This window comes from Zeus faber (assembly GCF_960531495.2).
Source record: "Zeus faber genome assembly, chromosome: 13".
Lineage (NCBI taxonomy): Eukaryota > Metazoa > Chordata > Actinopteri > Zeiformes > Zeidae > Zeus > Zeus faber.
The window spans coordinates 13841601-13861063 of NC_137198.1; the positions used below are offsets into that span (position 1 = coordinate 13841601).

Here is a 19463-nt window from a genome sequence, read left to right on the forward strand (position 1 = left end):
TGAAGCTTCCCTCATCAACAATTCAGGGAGGACACTGCAGCGAGCGACTGGATCACTGTGGCAACAACCCCGGCGTTCCCCTGGGAGTTTGTGGTCGTCTCTCTAGATTAGCCGCCAGCAGATGGTGCCTGATTGTGCGATGGTGATGGTGATGATGATGTCATGCACTAAGACACAGATTAGTTTAATTCACTCCAGTTCATTGCATTGCTTATCGCGGTGTGGTGAGCAGCAGCGGTGGTCCCCATAAAGGGCCTGTTTAGCTTGACCACTATGGGGCGGGAAACAAAAATCTGATGTTACAGCAGCTTTATGTTCCAAGGCTTACTATTGGTCGAGGGATGGGGCTCTGCTCCACTGCTGTTAAAATGCCCATATCAGCGGATTTCACCATATGTACATTTTGTTTTTTGGTTAAAGGTGTCTAATTTTAGGATTGCCCATGCTTCATAACAGTGAGTGGCTGGCATTCAATGAAACGTGGGTCACTCAACCTGGAATGCTCCCGTTCAGAGAGTGAACACGCACCGTAGACAATGGAGGGAGTGTTGGGGTAGCAATGTGTGAAAGTGATTTAGGACTTTGTGTTGTGTGTGTGTGCATGCGTGTGTGTGTGTGTGTGTGTGTGTGTGTGTGTGTGTGTGTGTGTGTGTGTGTGTGTGTGTGTGTGTGTGTGTGTGTGTGTGTGTGTGTGTGTGTGTGTGTGCGTGTGGGTGTGTGTGCGTGTGTGTGTGCGCGTGTGTGTGTGTGTGCCTGTGAGAGTGACGTTGATTTAGGGACATGCTTGTTGTGTTCAGCTGGGCCCGCTTTATTACCCCCCTCTGCCCCCCACTTGTCTTGTTCCTTTTGCCTGACGGAGCACTCTTTGCAGATTGAAAGGGCCTGCTGAAGTGTGATACTTGCTGATGGACCTTTTGGGGGGGCCGTGATCTCTCAAAGTCAATAAGAACCTTGAGGTCCTTGTCAGGATACACATGGAGGCTTTGCATTTTGTATTGACTGTGTTGCTGATTAGTGATTGAATTTGGAGTACAATCATTCGCATGGATCTTCAAGTCACCTTGTAGTCATAGAAAGTTTACATGCACAGTAGTGTGTGTGTGTGTGTGTCAAGTAAACACTTTATTGTAATATCCAACATTCAAAGTCCTCTTCAATCACATTCCAAGTTTTTTTTCGACCTTACAGCACAACAAGATGCGGTCAAGTGGTGTGGTGCGCCAAGCTTCCACCTGCGTCAGTGTTTGTGCAGCATACATCCACCAAACGCTTCATCCTGAAATCTCAACAGATTGCTATCAATCTGTTATCCATTGAAATTGTCTTGCTCCAGAATCCGGCGACCGCCAACACACCAGCTGTGCTCGGAGTGTTGAGCCACACAATGAACAGTCACGTCTCTCTTTCAGCTTAAGCCTCCTCACTTTCTTTCATTCTTTTAGTCTCTGTTTTCTCTCAAGGTATTAAAATTTTGTTACGATCTGGACTTCTTTTTTTTTGCGCAATTTTTGGCATGGTGTCACACGACAGTATGCCGAATTCTCATCAAACTTTTTTATATGATTTAAAACAAGGGATTTGAAGATGTACACATGTTGCAGATTGGTGAATAATGTTTCCCAGAATGATGTCTTTGCATCAATAAACATTTGAATACCTTTAAAGGGCCTTGATTTACATAGATTAACAGTAACACAAGAAAGTACAGGGAACTTAACCTCAGGCGATGGTGCAATACATACAGTATCTCTGAAAGATTATCATGCGAGAGGGGTGGGGGCGGCTTCCTCTGCTTGGCTCTGACACAAGGTTGTAAGTTGCGCGCCAATCGCCCCCAATCTTAAAGTGCAACAGACATCGCTGTTGCACTTTAAGATTGTGGGTCGTGTCGTACTTCTCCATGACATCGCGAATAAAAAATGTTTTTCTCAAAACAAGGTTGATATCATACTGCCTTGTGGCTTCTACAGGAACATATACCATCATTTACAATCTCATAGCTCGTAACTCCACCTTAGATGGTTCCGACATTATGGCTAATGATCAAAACCCTCGATTTAGAATATGTATGGGACTTTCAGCTCACTCTCTATATACTCATAAAACAGCCTGATGTTGGCAGAAAGGCTTTGAAGGCTTTAATCTCTCAGTGCTCCGGCTGCCCAACGACACCCAGAGTGGAGTTAATCCACAAAGCAGAGCCACAGCTTACGGTGCTGATGTCTCCACCGAGAAAACACTGTGGGCATCTCAGGTTTCAAGTTGTTAGCAGGTGCTTTTCTCTGACTTTCTACTTGGGTTGTCTTGGCATGTTTTAACAATACCCACTGGAGCAGGAGTGTCATCTAGGTATAATGTGGTTTCTCGTTGTGGGGTCTAAGTGGTATTTAGCGTTTCAGTTCGACAGAGAGAAGTCAAATAACTCATTGAGGACTTTGAGACTGTAGCCTCAATACCACCTTTATTTATGAAAAAGGGATACGTGAGTAACTTTTAAATCCCTGTAAAGTGAATTCAGTGATTTGTTTCTTAACACGTTATACATTATAAAAACCATTGTTGAAAACATGCGAAAAGACTGTGGATGATGTAATTCTGAATTTTGGAGTTAAACTGTTTCTCACCATTTTTGTGGTCCGGAATGTTTTGGGTGGGCCTAAATCATGACTCGATGACGCGGTCATACTTGGCCCCTCCCCTGACACTATATCAGAGCGGCATTTCACCGATCAGGGCGATCTTTTGGGAACCCCTGTTTTAAGTAACCTGGTTAATTTCGTTCTTCATTATCAGACGAGATTAAAATGTACCATTTAGAATGGATGCATGTCTGTGACTCGGGGTGTGCAATATCGTGTCGTTCATGATAATGCCAGTAGAATTTTTAATATGATAAAAAAAATTATGTTGTAAACAGCTTAGCTGACTGCGAGCGGCACTTCCGGGAAAGGACCTCACCTGGGGGCTGTCCTTTTACGTGCCTGAAATAAAAGCCACGTGTATGTTGCATGTGTCGCCCAAATGACTTTTTAAGAAATAGATTGTATAGCCTTTTTTTCTTTTACCATGCAACAATCTTTTACCATTTTTTCAAAATGACCTTTCAACTGTTTAACTGATAGTATGAATCTGTCAAAATTCCTATTGTCGGTTAATGGTTAAACGGTTAATTATGAACATCCCAAATGTATACAGTATATGGAGTTTATCAAATAAATATGACTACTCTTGTGTCATTATATAATTGGGAGTGTCTCTTTGTTTTACGTGACACTATGTAAAACAATCTACTCTAAAGTGACCCCTCATCTACCATGACTAAAGGCTGCAGCCAAAGTAGTAATCCTGCCATCTCGTGTGACATTCGTTGCTCCCAAAAGTGTGGTGTAGGCCACAGAACGCCTCCAGACTCCACACTTTAAATAAGGATGTTTGTTTTTTTTAGTTGGTGAGTTCACTTGAATTTTTATTATTTCTTCATCCTTTGTATTTCAATTGTGGGACAGAAGCAGTTAGGTTTTATTCAAGTTGAGCAGCACATGTATGTAGGCACGACTCAGCTACGTCGGAGTTGTCGCTGATTATTTCAAGTAAATTCTTTTTTTTACCCGGTTAATGTCAAAGGTGACCTTGGATTGACTTTGGCGTTTGTTATATTGCTTTTTTCCTTTTAGTTTTCATCAACATTACAGCGGTTGTTTTTTTTTCTTTGTTGGCGGGGTCCTGTCAGCAGCCAGTCATTGCTAAGAGAAGCGTGAACAAGTAACACGTCAGCGCTCATGTCTGCTCTCTGTGTCTGTGTCTGTGCGTACACCTTTCACATTGCATTGAGCAAGGTGAAGCTTAGCTATGTCGTCTGTCATCACAGCTACTGATGTCCGCTTCTGAAAGTTTCAGTGTTCGCAAAATGAATGGCAGCCATTGTTCGTCAAGCTTTGTTTACAGTGGGACCAGGGGTTCTGCTCTGTGTTAGGCACGCCGGGCAGGCAGAGCGGCGCCTGCCTGTCCATCTTTGTGCGGACATAATTCACAACGACTCAAAACCAAATTTCCTTAATACCCCTTACACATTAGGTGTTCTCTGTGTGTGCGTGTGTGCGTGTGTGTATGCGTGTGTGTCGGTGTGTCGGTGTGTGTGTGTGTGTGTGTGTGTGTGTGTGTGTGTGTGTGTGTGTGTGTGTGTGTGTGTGTGTGTGTGTTGTGTGTGTGGCAGGTACTCTCCCGCTGTCCTCCTGTTTTAATGTTTTCCCGTAAATCTCCTGTATTTTTAACCTTTCTAAAATAAAACCAGGCCGCGCGATCAGAGCGCTTAACGCAACATTAACGGCGTTAGCGCAAAACTAATTCACACGGCATTATCGCGTTAACTTTGACAGCCCTAAAAAACATTTATATAAACACATACATACATACTACTGGTCAACGTCTTAGAACAGCTCCATTTTCCCAGTTTTTATTGAAATTTATGCAGTTTAATGTCTCAATTTACACTGAAATTAAATTAGAACAAATTTCCAATTGGAGATAAAAAGTAATTCATGGAATTGTTTTTGTTGAACAAAAACAATTCCATGACTTTCAAGGATAAAGGAAGTTTGTGAAATGCAATTCTAAGACGAAAGGACCCACTGACCAAGTGAAAATGTCTTCTGTTCTGGTCTTTCTGTTGCATTTCTGCCAAGCTTGTGATGCAGACACTAAAATGTTGATGTAAAAAAACACACACACACACACACACACACACACACACACATACATACACACACACACACACACACACACACACACACACACACACACACACACACACACACACACACAATCTCACGTCCTTCAGTATTCAGCGACTGACTGGGGAGCTGAGGTCTATTAATAGCTTTGCTATGAATAATGCATCATTAACAGACAGAGAGGAGAAGGCACGGAGATGCACGCACACACACACATACATCCACACATAACTATCACCACGAGCAACACCAACACTCTTACGCCTGGATATACGTGTGAAATGTTCATCAGAAAGATCGGTGCTCTAGATCTTGAGGCAGAACTCTAAATGGTCTAATTAGATCTTACAATGACCGCCAAAGTCACCTTGAGAATCTACCTTCATTATATCCCTCGCTGTGATCATGAATGTTTGTCACTGTGGACCCTTCACATATTCCTTTTTTTTTTAAATCCCATCTGCTCTTCTCCTCTGCGCCTCTCTCTGCGATCTGTCTCTGTCTCTGTAGGCTCTGGACGTGGACCGCAGCGTCCTGTACAAGATGAAGAAGTCTGTGAAGGCCATCTACACGTCCGGGCTGGGTGAGTGCTCCCGCCAGTCGTCCCGGCCCGTCAGTCATCCAATCAGCGGGATCACTACGCGGGTTTGAGTGGCACAAATAGGTCACACCCGTCTGTGCCCACCTCCGCTACGAGGGACCTGTCACAGGAGTGCATTTTGGGAGCCGTCGTCTCTGTCGTGCGTCTGAATAATCGTCGGGCTCAATGAGGCGGGCCGTGGCGGCCGAGTGATGGGCTCCGAAAAATGTTTTTTTTTTGACAATGAGAAAGCACCCTGCCGAGAGGAATCGAAGGGAAAGCAAGACTAGGAGGGGGAGAGACAGAGAGAAGCAGAGAGACCTTCACACAATGTGCTGAGCTTGTCCTTTCCGGGGGAACAGTGCGGCCTCTGTTCGGGCCAGAAGGACAGCTGTCCGATCCGGACCCCAGAGAAACAGCTGGGGCGGCGGACACGCCCTGCCCGGGTGTCGTCCACATGCAGTGTACTCATCTTCTCATTTTACCCACTCTTCTGTGGGGGACTCGATTCATAAAGTATTCATACTTTTATGCGGTGCATTTACAAATACAGTCATTCTCTTTGTCTTTCCTCTTTCTCGCGTGTCACGGGAATCCAAGCGTCCGCCTCATTCGAGACAGGCGGCTTCTGTGATGCAGCTGATGCGAGCATGCGTTCATTTCTGTCAGAAATCACGTCGTGCAATCATGTCAGATTGCTGAGAATCCTCTCTCTCTCTGCCCATGCCGTACGTTTGACACCTTTTATTAGAATTTATTTAGTGAGACTTGCACGCTTGATCCACAGCGCTCGGTCGGCAGGTGTGCCAGTGTTGTCATTGTGGATAAACCTTCAACGTGGAGATAGGAGGCCGGGCAAGATCTCCATCGGCGTTTGGAGTGTACACACAGCCAATATTCTGTCCTTCTCTTTCCCTAAAGGTTGTTGTTGATCTGAGGTCACCTTCCCTTATCCACACACATCCAGGAAATGCAATCCTGATTCTGCTCTGTTTGGAGTACAATGGCGGTGGTGCTAAGCCTCCTGCCATATGAACCTTATGTCAGAAAATCGACAATGTCACAGAGGTTGACAGCTGGCAGGGGTCGTATGGGGAACGCCTGTACATGTGTGTGCATTAGGGATGCAGCGGTACATTAGCATGTTATCGAACTGTTCGGTACGCCCCCTACTGTTCAATACGCACACGTGAAATGCAGTACTACGATATCGCTGTAGAAGTCCACCAGCCACCTCTGTTGTACGGGGTCCGCGCAGCATTTCTCTATTTTGCACAAAAGGTCTATTTTTATTTTTATTTTTTTGATATTTTGAAATACAAGATAAAACTACATAGAAATGTTTTAGTAAGGGTGCAATCAATCAAGGTGTCCAGGGGGAAAATAACGACTGGGATGGCCGTGTCCCTCTTTATGACAAACTTCTCTTCAGACACTTGCTTCCACTCACACCAGGTAGTTTCAGGTCGTTCATCAACGATCCGATTATTTTGAACGCATCTTTTGTATGGATGGAGGGAACCGAGTCTCACTGGGTGATGAGCCATTATTCACAAAAAATACCAACTATAGTACTGGTTTTATTATTATTTTTTATTGTGAACTACTTTAAATATTATATATATATATATATATATATATATATATAAAACTCTATATTAACGTAAATTAATATTTAATTTCCATCCATTATCAATTTTATGTTAAAAAACATTCAATCTATTATCCTGGACATCTCCCCTCCAATTAGATGAACTTATGAAAATTATGACAACCCATCAATGAACCTGAGCCCTAGTCTCCCCCCTCCCCTCACAGTCATACACACAGAGCATTACACTAGTTATTTGTGGCACACTGCTATGAAAACATTTTTTACACATGTAAAAAAAATTTTTTTTATCAAAAACATATTTAAATTACTATTTTTTTTCCTGAATATAATGATACCGAAACCGTACTGTTAACGTTGCCCCAAAACTGTGATACATACCAAACCATGGGCAGTGCCTTTGCATCCCTAGTGTGCATGTGTGTCTGTTCGTGTGTACATGCACGTACGTGTATGATGGCCTTGAGCAGCAGGTTGTTGTTAAACTGAAGGGGGAGAGCTATGCTTCAGCTGCAAGACCTGGCTTCAATTCCCCATCCTGTAGTGTTCCTGATCAAGTGGCAGGATGCATAACAGTTCAGGGTTTGTTCTCTTGCCAACGCTGCCCTATGAGGCAAACTGAGGGAGTTTTTAATTAGCTTTTGGAAAGCATAGATCTAAAGATTTTTTTTTTTTTTTTCCCTTTCAAAATGAGCTGTCCAACTTCCAAATGGACACAAAACTCTAAGTAACAGAAATGCTAGCAAGCAATATTTATACTGGATTTTCTTTATCCATCCACAATGACAAAGCCTCTTATCCGCCTGTAGATGAGATTTAACACTGGTAATTGATGAGCAGAAGACCTGTCAGTCAGTCAGATAACCCATACAACCTGCCATTCACTAATTAAACACAAGGGTACAAGGGTACAAGGGTACAATGCGGTAAACCATACAGATGCTGACTGGGAGCCAGTCAGCGAATCGGCTAAAAGGACTTGATGGGGAAGTTTATGCAGTTAAAAAGCAATTATCTGTTAATTAATAAACAACAATAAAAAAACAAGCTCAGCTTCAAGCATTTGAAAACCTCAATGGACTCAAAACTCTTTAAAGAAACACTGAAAAGCAAACAGCAAAAAAAACCAAACAAACAAAAAAAACCCCCAATCCATAATGAAAGACGCTGAACACACCAGAAGCTCTTTGGAGTGAAATTCTGCCGTCTCGGGAAAAACGTCCAGTACCTTACAGAGTCTTAAAGCACCGCACTGTTTTTCTTCCAGTGAGCTGCAGAATAATCAGAAAAAGGACAGGTATACTGCATCTGTACACTGTGGGAACACTAGAGAATGCAGGAGAGAGCGCCTGCCTCGGCCGGGGTCTTACTGCAGGGGCCTGCCAGTTAGCCGGGCTGTGGGTTTTGATGAATAAACCAGTAGCATCTCCATTCCTGGAGCTGGTGCAGGCCAGGAGGGCCAGAGCTCCACAGAGCCCACTGAATAGATAACAACTGGTGGCTGAAGTGGGAACATTCCGTTCCCAGAGTTGTTGCTATAGGTTCGACTGGGAGTCTCCCCATAGCAACATGGTGGGACGCTGCATAATGCAGAACCGGAACCATCACAAAATTCATCAGACCGAGCGGTATCTGGTCTGCAGTGTCCTGCTGAAGGTCTGGCTTGATGGTCCACACGTACAGCTGCTTCCTTATCCCTTTGTCCCTCCCTTCATTACACGCACACACACACACAAACACACAGACACACAAATCTGTTTCTATATTGTGGCTGGCAGGTGACTAATGAATGAGTGTTCCACAAATGGTAATGTAACTACTGGGGCTGCACCCGACTAAACATTGCCCTAGTCGTGTCCTTGTGTTAGTCATCAGTTCAAGCCATTAATCGACTTATCGATGCACGTTTATGATATAAATGTTGTTATTCAAATATATGTTTTTGGGGCATCAGAAAATGGTTGGAATTCCCGGTCTGAGAAAGAATGTTATAACTTACACTGTCAACACTGCAAACATTACAGATAAATACAAAAACTAATAAGCAGCCATTAAAATATACATTCAATTTACAAGCGCTGTGCACACGATGTGAGCCGCCTGTTACGTACCGGCGAAAGCCGTTTGTCAAAAGCTGTAATTATTCTTCTGAATCTGTCGGAATAACCGGTAAAGAGACTGAACATTTATTTTTGTTAAAATTTGTTCCAAATGAAAAGCCCTCTAGCGTTTCATACTCTGCACTAAATTGATTTGGGGTTTTTTCCTGCGAAACAACCGACCAATGAAAAACATGGCTGATTAAGACTCTTCTTGTCGACTAACTTTTGGTCCACTATTTGGGGGGCAGCCCTAGTAACTACACAAGATCGATGTCTTTGGCAGGGTGCAGTAGGAGAAATCGTGAATCAGAGAAAATTATGAAGGAAGAAGAGGAAATGAAGGAAAAAAAGGTGAAGGTCTTAGATTATTGCGCCTGAGTTTTATCATTTCTAGACATGCATCCCGTCTCTTGCTCTGTCTTTCTGTCTCTCCTGTGCACACTCTCTTCTCAAATTTACAGTCTGTAGACAGATCCCAAATTGATCTGATGTCTGCTGCATAATAAAAAGGGCCAGCGTTAGATCTGTTGTCACGCTTGGATACAAGAGTTTGGATTGGATCGAGGGAGAGAGAGAGAGAGAGAGAGATGGCAGACTGCTATTGGTGATTACACTGTGTATGCTGTGTGAGAGACTGAGGGAAAGAATGGGGGGAAGAGGCTGAAATAATAAGTTGTAAGATAATCCTAAAGGGGGCGAGAAGCTCGGCGTTTGTTCTGTTGACGCCTGTGTGCGTGTCTTCAAGTGAGAGAGATTGACAATCACAAATTTTGCACTTTCCGACAACTTTTGCTTGGCATGACTGTGCTTTTGTTCCCGCAGGTGTGTGTGTGTATGTACACGTCATGGCCTTTCCCTCCGACCTCCTGTAACCCGGTGTGTGCAAGGCCGTGGTTTCCTGAGTCCATGGGACAGGAACCCTGCTCCTTCCTTGGTCTAATCTAGCCCTTCATTCCTTCATGCAACCCAGAACCCGATGTCACAATGTCAAACAGGCCGACTTTCAAGTGAGCTTCCACAGCAGATTCGCGTATGTGACAAATATCAAGGGATTATTTAGAATTGATTTCATGAATAAGTCCTGAAATCCGCTGATAAGCAAATATGTGTAAATATCTACGGCAACTTGTTGAGTTGAAACTTCAACACAACAGCAATTTATTTTTTTATTTATTCATTTATTTTTTCTGTAATACAGGACTCTCTCAGACTTGTTTGCTTGTACCTAACTGTGATGGGGGTAATTATTATCAATTCCCACTTTATGGTTCTGGTAAATGTCACGCAATAATATTAAAGGACAAACAGGCAAAGGAAAGGGAGCGCTGTCACGCTAATTACACAAAATGAACCCCCTACAATGAGCCAAGGATGGAATCAACAGATATTAATATCAACAGAGGAATAGAGATGGAATTTGAGCCTCGGTTATATGTGGCGATATTTGTCTTGTTTCTCTATCAGAATTGGCAAGCTAGTGCCTTTATTCTCCCCAACTAATACCTAAACATAACCATTTCTGCATAAAGAAAAATATGTGTCCCGAAGGAGGATTGTTATTTAGAATTACTGCCACACAAAACCATCAAAATTAATTAATGTGATGTCACAAGACCCAAGGAACACATTTTTTATTTTTTCTCTCAAAATCTCAAAAACTGTTAAAATAATTGGTTAAGTGGAACCTCGATCCAGGAGCAGCAAGGGATGCTGATCTAGGAACATGTGATACTCCAATCACATTAGACGCGGTTGGGCATCCAACTGAAACAAACTCAAGCTTTTTCATCCAGTGCTGTTATTAATCAGAGTTTATTCAATGAAGAGGGAGGTTATGGAAAGTGAAAATATTGATACTGTAGGCGGGGGAAGCGGTCCATTAGTGGGCAGCTTTTACCTAGACATCCACTTTGATCGGTGGTTGGACCTGAATCGGTCCCAAAATAGTAGCGTCTAGAGGTGACGGTTAACAATGGTATTTTAAAATGGCGTCCCTCTGCACCAGCCCTTTTTACACTTTGCTGTTCCTTAAACTGTTTGTTGACCTTGGTCATCAAACAGTGTTTCATCAATGTCAAACAATACCCACAGGTGCTGCATCAGCACTGCTCGAAGGAGAAATTCCTCTTTTGACATGACTGCTTCAACAATGGAGCGTTTGTATTATGTGGCTTCTAATTAACTTGAAATTGCATGTTTGTTTGGTGTCTCTGAGAATGCGGCATTGATCACAATGTGCCGCTGGTTGAGGTTAGGGGAGCTGAACGAATGTTTATTTAGGGCTATTTTCTGTTTCATTACATTGGATAGATATGTTAATATCTTTTATTATTAGATGTACCACTGGCAGCAATGGAAGTGTTTATAATTTTAACACACTTCACCTTGAATAGACCCGATTTGCAGACGTCATCTGGTAAACTGCTTGTGTAGGACTCGATGCACTGGCTCTCAAAGGTTTGTGTCAATTCGTGCAGACAATGAATGGAAGGCGTTGAAATGATAAAATCTGGAGAAAACACACAATAAACCTGCCACATCACTGACAGCGTTGCCCAAACATGCCGCGCAGCCTTCTGAACTTCAGCGTGACACACACACACACACACACACTCTCACACACACACATACACACACACACACACACACTTGTGTAGTGTGTATTTAGGTCATGTTACAGCAACACACACTTACACACATAGACACTTCCAGACTGGAGGGGGCTGCAGGCTGTTTTCCGAGGATGAATAGTCGTGCTCCCGGCTCTCATGTGCCACTTCAAAAAGAAAAAAGAAATGCCACCGCCCCGCTGGCCGCATGCCCGGGAAGAGCCACAACAAAGCGGCAGAGGCTGATGTTTAGACACTTGGCTGCGGGTTTTACTGCCTGGTGGAGAGGGTGTGAGTCAGGCTGACGGACGGTTCACTCGCAGCTTTCTACACTGTGACACTTCTCCCTGCATGGCTCTCGCCGCCGTAAAAAGTCCCCTACATCATTTTCCGCCCCCGTCTTTCACAGGGAGGTCAGCCGATGTCAGCCATGATATACGGGGCCTTTAAAGTGGGGATAGGTTACTCGAGACCTTGGCCAATGAAAGTTCACAGCATTTTTATGTTTTTGTCTTTATTTCACCACCGGATACTTTCTGCTGAAATACCAGTCGTTCGATATGCTCCTAACCCCGTCCGGTCGTCTCCAGTCCACCATCTCTTATCGGAGCTTTATTAGGCCGCTCACCCATTGCGGCAGTTATTATTTTTGCGGCTAAAATTAGATCCGTCTGATGTGAGGAGGTTTGCAGGTAATAACTTGGTAGTTGTAAGTGTGCTTCCTTTTGTTTTTTAATATGATGGATATCTCTAGGGCCCAGACATGAGCTTATCCACCCCCCATCTATAAACTACTGTCTGGTTAATCTTACAGGAATGTGTGTGTGTGTGTGTGTGTGTGTGTGTGTGTGTGTGTGTGTGTGTGTGTGTGTGTGTGTGCGTGTGCGTGCGCGTGCATGTTTCTGCCTGTGCAGGGCAGATAAAGAGCTGAGTCATGGTGTTTAACAGCAGGTGTCTCATTGAGTCAGCTCACACATTTTTGCACAATTCCGAATAGCAGAACCAGTAATCAGTGGGAACCTCTCGATTGAATCTTTTTGCGCCTCCCAGGTGCCAAGTCCACCAGTATTGCCGTTCTGAATTACTAGATACTGCAGTTAAATGTATAAAATGTATTATTCATTTCATTTTTTTGGAACTGAATTAAAACTGGATTTTTTTTTTGTTAGTGGACACACAGCAGCACACACTGTATTTCATAAATTTTTATTTTTATTGACAAGACACATTTTAGACCAAATAGCCAAACATGACATTATAGATAAAATTGTGGATAGACAACTTTTATGATTCACATGTAAACAAATACAATGAAAGTATCACGTTAGGTATTATATTTGTTATTGTGGCAAAAAAATACTTTCCTCAGCACTATCAAATACCCGCTTTCCTGAGCAGTTTAATATTTTCCTGACCCTCTTACCTCCCCACGCCCCCAGTACCATGTTCTCTCTGCAGAGAGGCCATGTGTTGTCATGGTAACAGCCCCGGTGCTCCAATGCGTCTCCCTCTGCCACAGTCCCTGTGGCATTACCTGTTATCTACCGGCGGCCCCAGCCTTAAGTGTATTAAATGGAATGGGCTCTCTCCTAACCCTGTGGTTATTTGGGTGGACTTTTCGACACGCTCTGAGGCATCCGTCACGGCTGGTTTACGGATTTCACCTCCGGCTGGGAACTTTGGGCTCACAGGCTGACATTGTGCCTTCCTGTTTCATGTCTCTTCTGTGTCAGGATATCTCCTCCGTTGTTCTTTCTCACGCTTCATTCGCTCTGAGTGTTTCGTTTCAACCAAATTCCGCTCTAATTGAATTGAAGATTCAGTTGTTGTTATTTTTGGAGTACAGAAGAGGTGCTCAAGTAGTGCTGAGCAAGGCACTCATATATGTATTGATGTTGTGATATGAGCCCTGATGATCGTAAGAGATATAATATCCATAGTCAAATGTTGTCTTCAAGGCGGCATCACAGTCAAGTCATGCAATTTTCAGAATTTCATAGAACTTCGCCTCTACCTGCTTGATAAGAATATCCACAACCACATTACTAATTGTTGTTTCTCAAAAGTTTCTTGCGTGTAAATATCCCATGAAAGTTGTCAAATTGTCAATATCGCCCAGCCTTATGCTTTCTTCTCTGTAGAACTCAAAAAGCTTCTGCAAATAACAGCGCAGAGCCAGTTACTAGAAATGCAAAGTATTACAGCAGGTTCGTCAGAATATAGTATTACACCAAAATTAGCGTGTAAACCCAGGTTTTTAAAATGCAGGTAAACCCCCTTAAATAAGCGATTGACGCTGTTCCCATCGCCAGTGAACTTTTATGCCTTCCTTTTTTTTTTCTGGTGTGCCACAATGGACGCACGAACACGCTCGAAAAGGGGCGTGTCATGGTTCCAGGGTGATTGGGGGGGAAAAAAACAAGAAAGCAGCATGGAGTATCCATGCCCGCACACTGGCAAGGCCGGCAGCACCGGCAGCGCCCGATGCTGGTCCTTCGGCAGTGAGGTGGGGGAAGATGCTCCTCCCACTTGGAGAGCGGCTTGGGGCGTTGCTGGAGTGGCTCGCAGCCCAGCAGGGAGCGTGGGGGCTCTCCACTGCGGTCCCCACGGAGCGGTCCCCACGGAGCGGTCCCCACGGAGCGGTCCCCACGGAGCGGTCCCCACGGAGCGGTCCCCACGGAGCGGTCCCCACGGGGCGGTCCCCACGGGGCGGTCCCCACGGGGCGGTCCCCACGGGGCGGTCCCCACGGGGCGGTCCCCACCGAGCGGTCCCCACCGAGCGGACCCCACCGAGTGGTCCCCACACTCAAAAACATTTCCTGGTCCCGCATGCAGAAAAAAATATTCCGATTTCGATTTTGGATTCTAAATGGGATGTGAAATGATCGAAAGCTACATGGATATTCTTTTCTATTTACACTCCAACGTCCAGAACATCAATGCGCGTCGCATCGCCCCGATAAAGGGGCGGAAGTTAGCGTGTCTACCCAGGTTGGAGCCGATCATAGCCGGAGCCGATAATTACCCTATTGCAGTCATTTGTCCTGGGAATGAAACCCAGGTGTAACCTTTCCCACTATTGACAAATGCCAGATGTTTGTGGGCGTTACCGGGTTTTTGGTGCAGTGGAAAAAGGGTAAAAGTCTAGGGTTTAAATCGAAAAAAAATGGCTAGCGCTTCTCCTACCACTGAACGAGTAATATGTTAAAAAAAGAGCACCCGGCTGCTTCGTACTCTGGACTGAAGGTCGCTCTGCTTTGTTCTCTTCTGTCCTGTTTGAGGTAGACCAGGAGGTTTCCCCCCTACCTTTTGTGTTTGCCAGTCCCAACGGTATAATATAAAATAAATATTGTTATGCATTAAAGAGGATGTCATACATATCATTTATATGTCATATATTTCCATTTTCCGCCTGACGTGTGGGTATTGTGTGTTTCAGCCCATGTCGAAAACGAGGAGCAGTACACACAGGCCTTGGAGAAGTTTGGGGAGAACTGTGTGTACAGGGACGACCCCGACCTGGGATCTGCCTTCCTCAAATTCTCCGTCTTCACCAAGGAGCTCACGGCGCTCTTCAAAAACCTGGTGAGTATGCAACGAGCGTGCGTAGCCAGCGCGGGAGCCCCAAGCGGGCGGCAGATTTCTACCCCGCCTCTAAATTGTCCCCCATCCGCTCGGGTTCCGTCTGCATGTGTCCCCAAGCACATGTTTACGCTTTCTACACCGATGCATACCCGCACACTCAGTCAGGCCATAACTTGTAGCCCTCGGGGGTTGGGGAACGACCAGTTTTCTATCACGACTGTCAACGTGCCAGAGCAACACCAAATACCCGCTGGATCTAATTTAGCTTAATCCCTCTCTATCAAAGCCAGCTTCTAAAACAAGCCTGAAGCTTTATTGGATAAATAAAACGTAATCATGTGGCAAAGACCTCCTCGCCCCTCCCCAACATCTCTGAATTAGTTAAAAAGGGGATTCTTGTCTTGGTGTTAAAACCTCATTGCGCTGATCTTGGGTGTGACGGTTTAGTCTGGATAGGCTTAAGTCCCTTCATATGGTCTTTTAGATCTACTCTCTGGGATGCCTTGCTCAAGCATTTCACACGCTCGCAGGGAACGTGCTTTGCTGTCACTAACTATTTCTACCGTTATATTCGCCTGTCGGGACGTCACCCTCGACCGGCGTCTCTGCTGTCAAAAGATAGTAGAACTTCTAACCGGTATAAATCCAGACCACTAGTAGCCAAAACAGGATATTTTCTCCCACCACAACATGCCAAAGCTGTTGATGTGCTTTGATTTCTGTTATTTTTATTATTGTCAGTTATGCCTCATCCCGAGGTTATGAGAACAATGATTTCCGCAAAGTAACACTGGTGTGCTTTTGTTATTCAATCCTTTTTCTCGATTTTAGTGACTTTTCCGTTCGACATAAAGCATGTGCAGGACACACACACACAAACACGTACACAGAGGCACACACGTACACACACACGAGGGTTATATTCCTACAGTGATGTACCTTGAAATTTGAATTCTGTTCAGATATCTGCTGTGAGGCTATCTGTTGCCTTCTCTCTCCGTCTCTTCTACTTACTCACTTTGTCCCTGTCTTTCTCTCCTCCCAGTTCCAGAACATGAACAACATCATCACCTTTCCGTTGGACAGCCTACTGAAGGGAGACTTGAAGGGGGTCAAAGGGGTAAGTGAGGACGGTGGCAGGTCTTTTATGTGACTTTTCTTCCACCCATTCATCCAGTCAGCTGGTTGGTCATGTGTCTCCACCAGAGTCCAGACAGACAGACAGACGTTTAACGCTCTGTCCAGCCCCGTAATCCAATCAACTCTTATTGCCGTCCACGGTGGCTGCTGACCTCTCACCGTCGAGCCACATGATTGGCTGGTGATGGGGGGAGGACGTGGTCTGATGTGACTTTGCCAGCTACCTAATGAGGCGTGTTGCCGTGGAAACGGCAGTCACTTCCGTGATCCCGTTTCCCCAGTTTCGCTTCGCTATCCCCTCCTCCTGTTTTTTTTTCCCTCCTTTTTCTTCTTTCAAGACTCGTTTTGCAGATGTCTCTCAATAAAAGGTGCCTCTGTTGCCCAGCATCTATCTAGCTTGCTAGTGTACTTTGAAAGGGTCTCTACATTTCTTTACAAATTATTTCCTCTCATAATTCTGCGACAGTAGGATTCTCCAGGCACATGCCAGGCAAAAGTTTGTCTTTCCGCAAATATGACATAATTCCAATGTGTCACTTGGCGCAATCATAGAGCCAAGTGAAGGAGAAGTCTTCCTGAAACAAATTCATGACCCATCTTATCCGTTTCCAGGTCTGCCTGCCTTCCTCTCCTATTCTTTGTCTGACTCTCTTCCTTTGTGCCTGTCTGTCCGCCCCTCCCTGTCCCTGTCTCGCTGTGCAGTCAGATCAGTACAGTGGTGGATGCACATCCACCCAGCACTTTACTCCATAGAGGATTCTCATTACCCCAATGACATGGGGCTAATGAGCTGCTAGTTAGAACAGTTTACATATCAAGCTGTCCTGACATTTACCTCTGCAAGTTCGAAGAGGTGTGTGTGTGTGTGTGTGTGTGTGTGTGTGTGTGTGTGTGTGTGTGTGTGTGTGTGTGTGTGTGTGTGTGTGTGTGTGTGTGTGTGTGTGTGTGTGTGTGTGCATGGCTAAGAGGCCTGGGAGGTAGGAGGCAAATGTGCTATTTAAAGTAAAGAAACACACACACACCTGCAATCTCAAGAGCTCAAGGCCTTTCCTCCATCCCTCCCTGCCTCCTCTAGTCCTCACCCCTCATCATTATCCTGATCCATCACTCCTGTCCTCCCCCAGGGGGGGGACCTACCTGGGGGGGAGGAGGGTTGAGGTTGAAAATATCAACCTGAAGGAGTGTCTGTTTAGTCAAGGAGAGGAAGGAGGGTTTGTTAGTGCAGAAGTATGGAGCCAAGAGACAAAATAGGGTAGGAAAATGGAACCACTTTGGATACGTTCTACACTTTGCAGAGCAGGGAATAGTAGACCGACCGGAGTAGAGGGGTGGGGGCTGGAATACGGACACACTTGCGAGACGAGGAGAAGATTTGGAAAAGAAAAAGGATATCGAGCGTACAGACCAGAGATGCAGGAATGCCTCTCAGTGATATCTGCTTCATACCAGGCTTAAATATCAAATACCAAATAACGATCTTATAAGCAGGAGCTGTATCAAACATGTCAGATATGAACAGAAAGCAACATGATTTCCTGCTTTCTTTCACACATGGACGCATGTTATGCATGGCGTCAATGGAGAATCTGATGGTCTAGCTCTAAAGTAATTGGTGTCTGCTGATACTTACAGTTTCTGCAGTGATATACTAGCCTTAGGAACAAGCTATGATTTTCAAACTGTGTAATTATAAACATACCAGGTTAAAAAAAGGGAAACCAGTTGTTCTTTTTCAGAGTAGAGATACAGAAAATAAGAAAATCCCCTTAAGCACAACGACAAAAAAATGTATTCTCTTTTTGTGAGTATAAGTAATTAAAACATTTAAAATTTGAAACATCCCATTTTATATGAGTTTCAGCTTGGTTAATTTAATTGATCTCAGGTTTTAACAGATTTTTACGCCGTTCTCGCTTGTCAATATTCAGAGTGCTTTCTGTGGCAGGTGAGCCAACCCCGGGGAGGGCAGCTGCTAATGTCTCCGTGATTACAGGGCTGCTGCTGCACGACCTGTCACTGGTGATATTTAGCTAAAACCCCACCATTTTCCAGCTCATTTGCCGCGGCCATTTCATCTCAGGAGGGGTATTGGGCGTTGGTGCACAAAAAGATGACACTGATTTATTTACTTTTCTGTACCTTCCTTCCATTTGGCCCTTCTAAGTTGCACTCCCTGTAGTATGGACTTGGGAAAGACGTTGATATACTGTATGTGGTTGATTCATTAAAAAGACGGGAAATTAGTTGTGCAGGATGCTTGAGAGACTGCATACCGCAATCTGCATAATCTGAAAAGTATCTTACTGGCTCTGTTTATAGTCAAGATAAGATGTTATTAATGTAAACATGTGAAATGCTCTGGATGGGCTTCACTAATCCCTTGGAGACCCATTAGAAGTGTTCCCTCCATATTATGAAGGGACTACACGCGGCACAGCACATTCAGTGGAAAGTGCTGATTCTATCAAACGGCTCTGCCAACAGCGGATTTGCAGAGTAGAAGTTGATGTCATGCCTGGAGTGGACCCCTCTTTCTCTGCCTATTGTCCCGCCGGCTTCTGTCATTCTAGCCCGGCATGAGTCATATAAGCTCTTTACTGTTCAGCTTCCGTCGGAGTCCGTCGGCCAGATGCCGTAGAATGGGCTCTCGACTTTGTGCAGCGTGCGTGAGACCTGCGAGCTAAGGGCTTCTCTGCAGTCTGTTTTCTCTCGGCCCTCTGTGACGTGAGTCCTGTCAAGCTCTGCATTGTGGTTCAGTGGGTCATGAACTGCCGGTCCACTCATCCAATGTGCGCTGACCACGCCTGGTTGTGTGAGAGCCATGCCTGAAACTGCTCTTGTTGTGCTGTTGACTAGAGATTGTAATAGTTGTTGTAGTTGGTGTCATTGTTTCAGTAGAGCTCCTCATTGATCTGATCACCTACATCCCATTATTTTGTTGCAACATTTCTTAAATTTGGATAGAAACATATCATTAAGGAATATTTTTACAAAAAGATCGCAGTCGGCTCAAAAAATTGTGTTTAATATGTTTAATATAATTACATAATATGAAATGTGTATCAGTATAATCTCTCAATCTTTATTATCTTTATTTCTAAAGAG

At 44.5% G+C, this 19463-nt stretch overlaps 1 protein-coding gene across 2 annotated transcripts in view; it reads left to right on the top strand.

Moving 5' to 3' along the window:
- asap2a (ArfGAP with SH3 domain, ankyrin repeat and PH domain 2a) overlaps positions 1-19463 on the top strand; it is a 58394-nt gene that overhangs the window by 14684 nt on the left and 24247 nt on the right. For both annotated transcript variants that reach the window (XM_080012471.1, XM_080012472.1), the window contains exons 2-4: positions 5241-5313; positions 15073-15218; positions 16264-16338. In XM_080012471.1, the coding sequence (XP_079868597.1) occupies positions 5241-5313; positions 15073-15218; positions 16264-16338 (294 nt within the window). The remainder of the gene's footprint in view (positions 1-5240; positions 5314-15072; positions 15219-16263; positions 16339-19463) is intronic.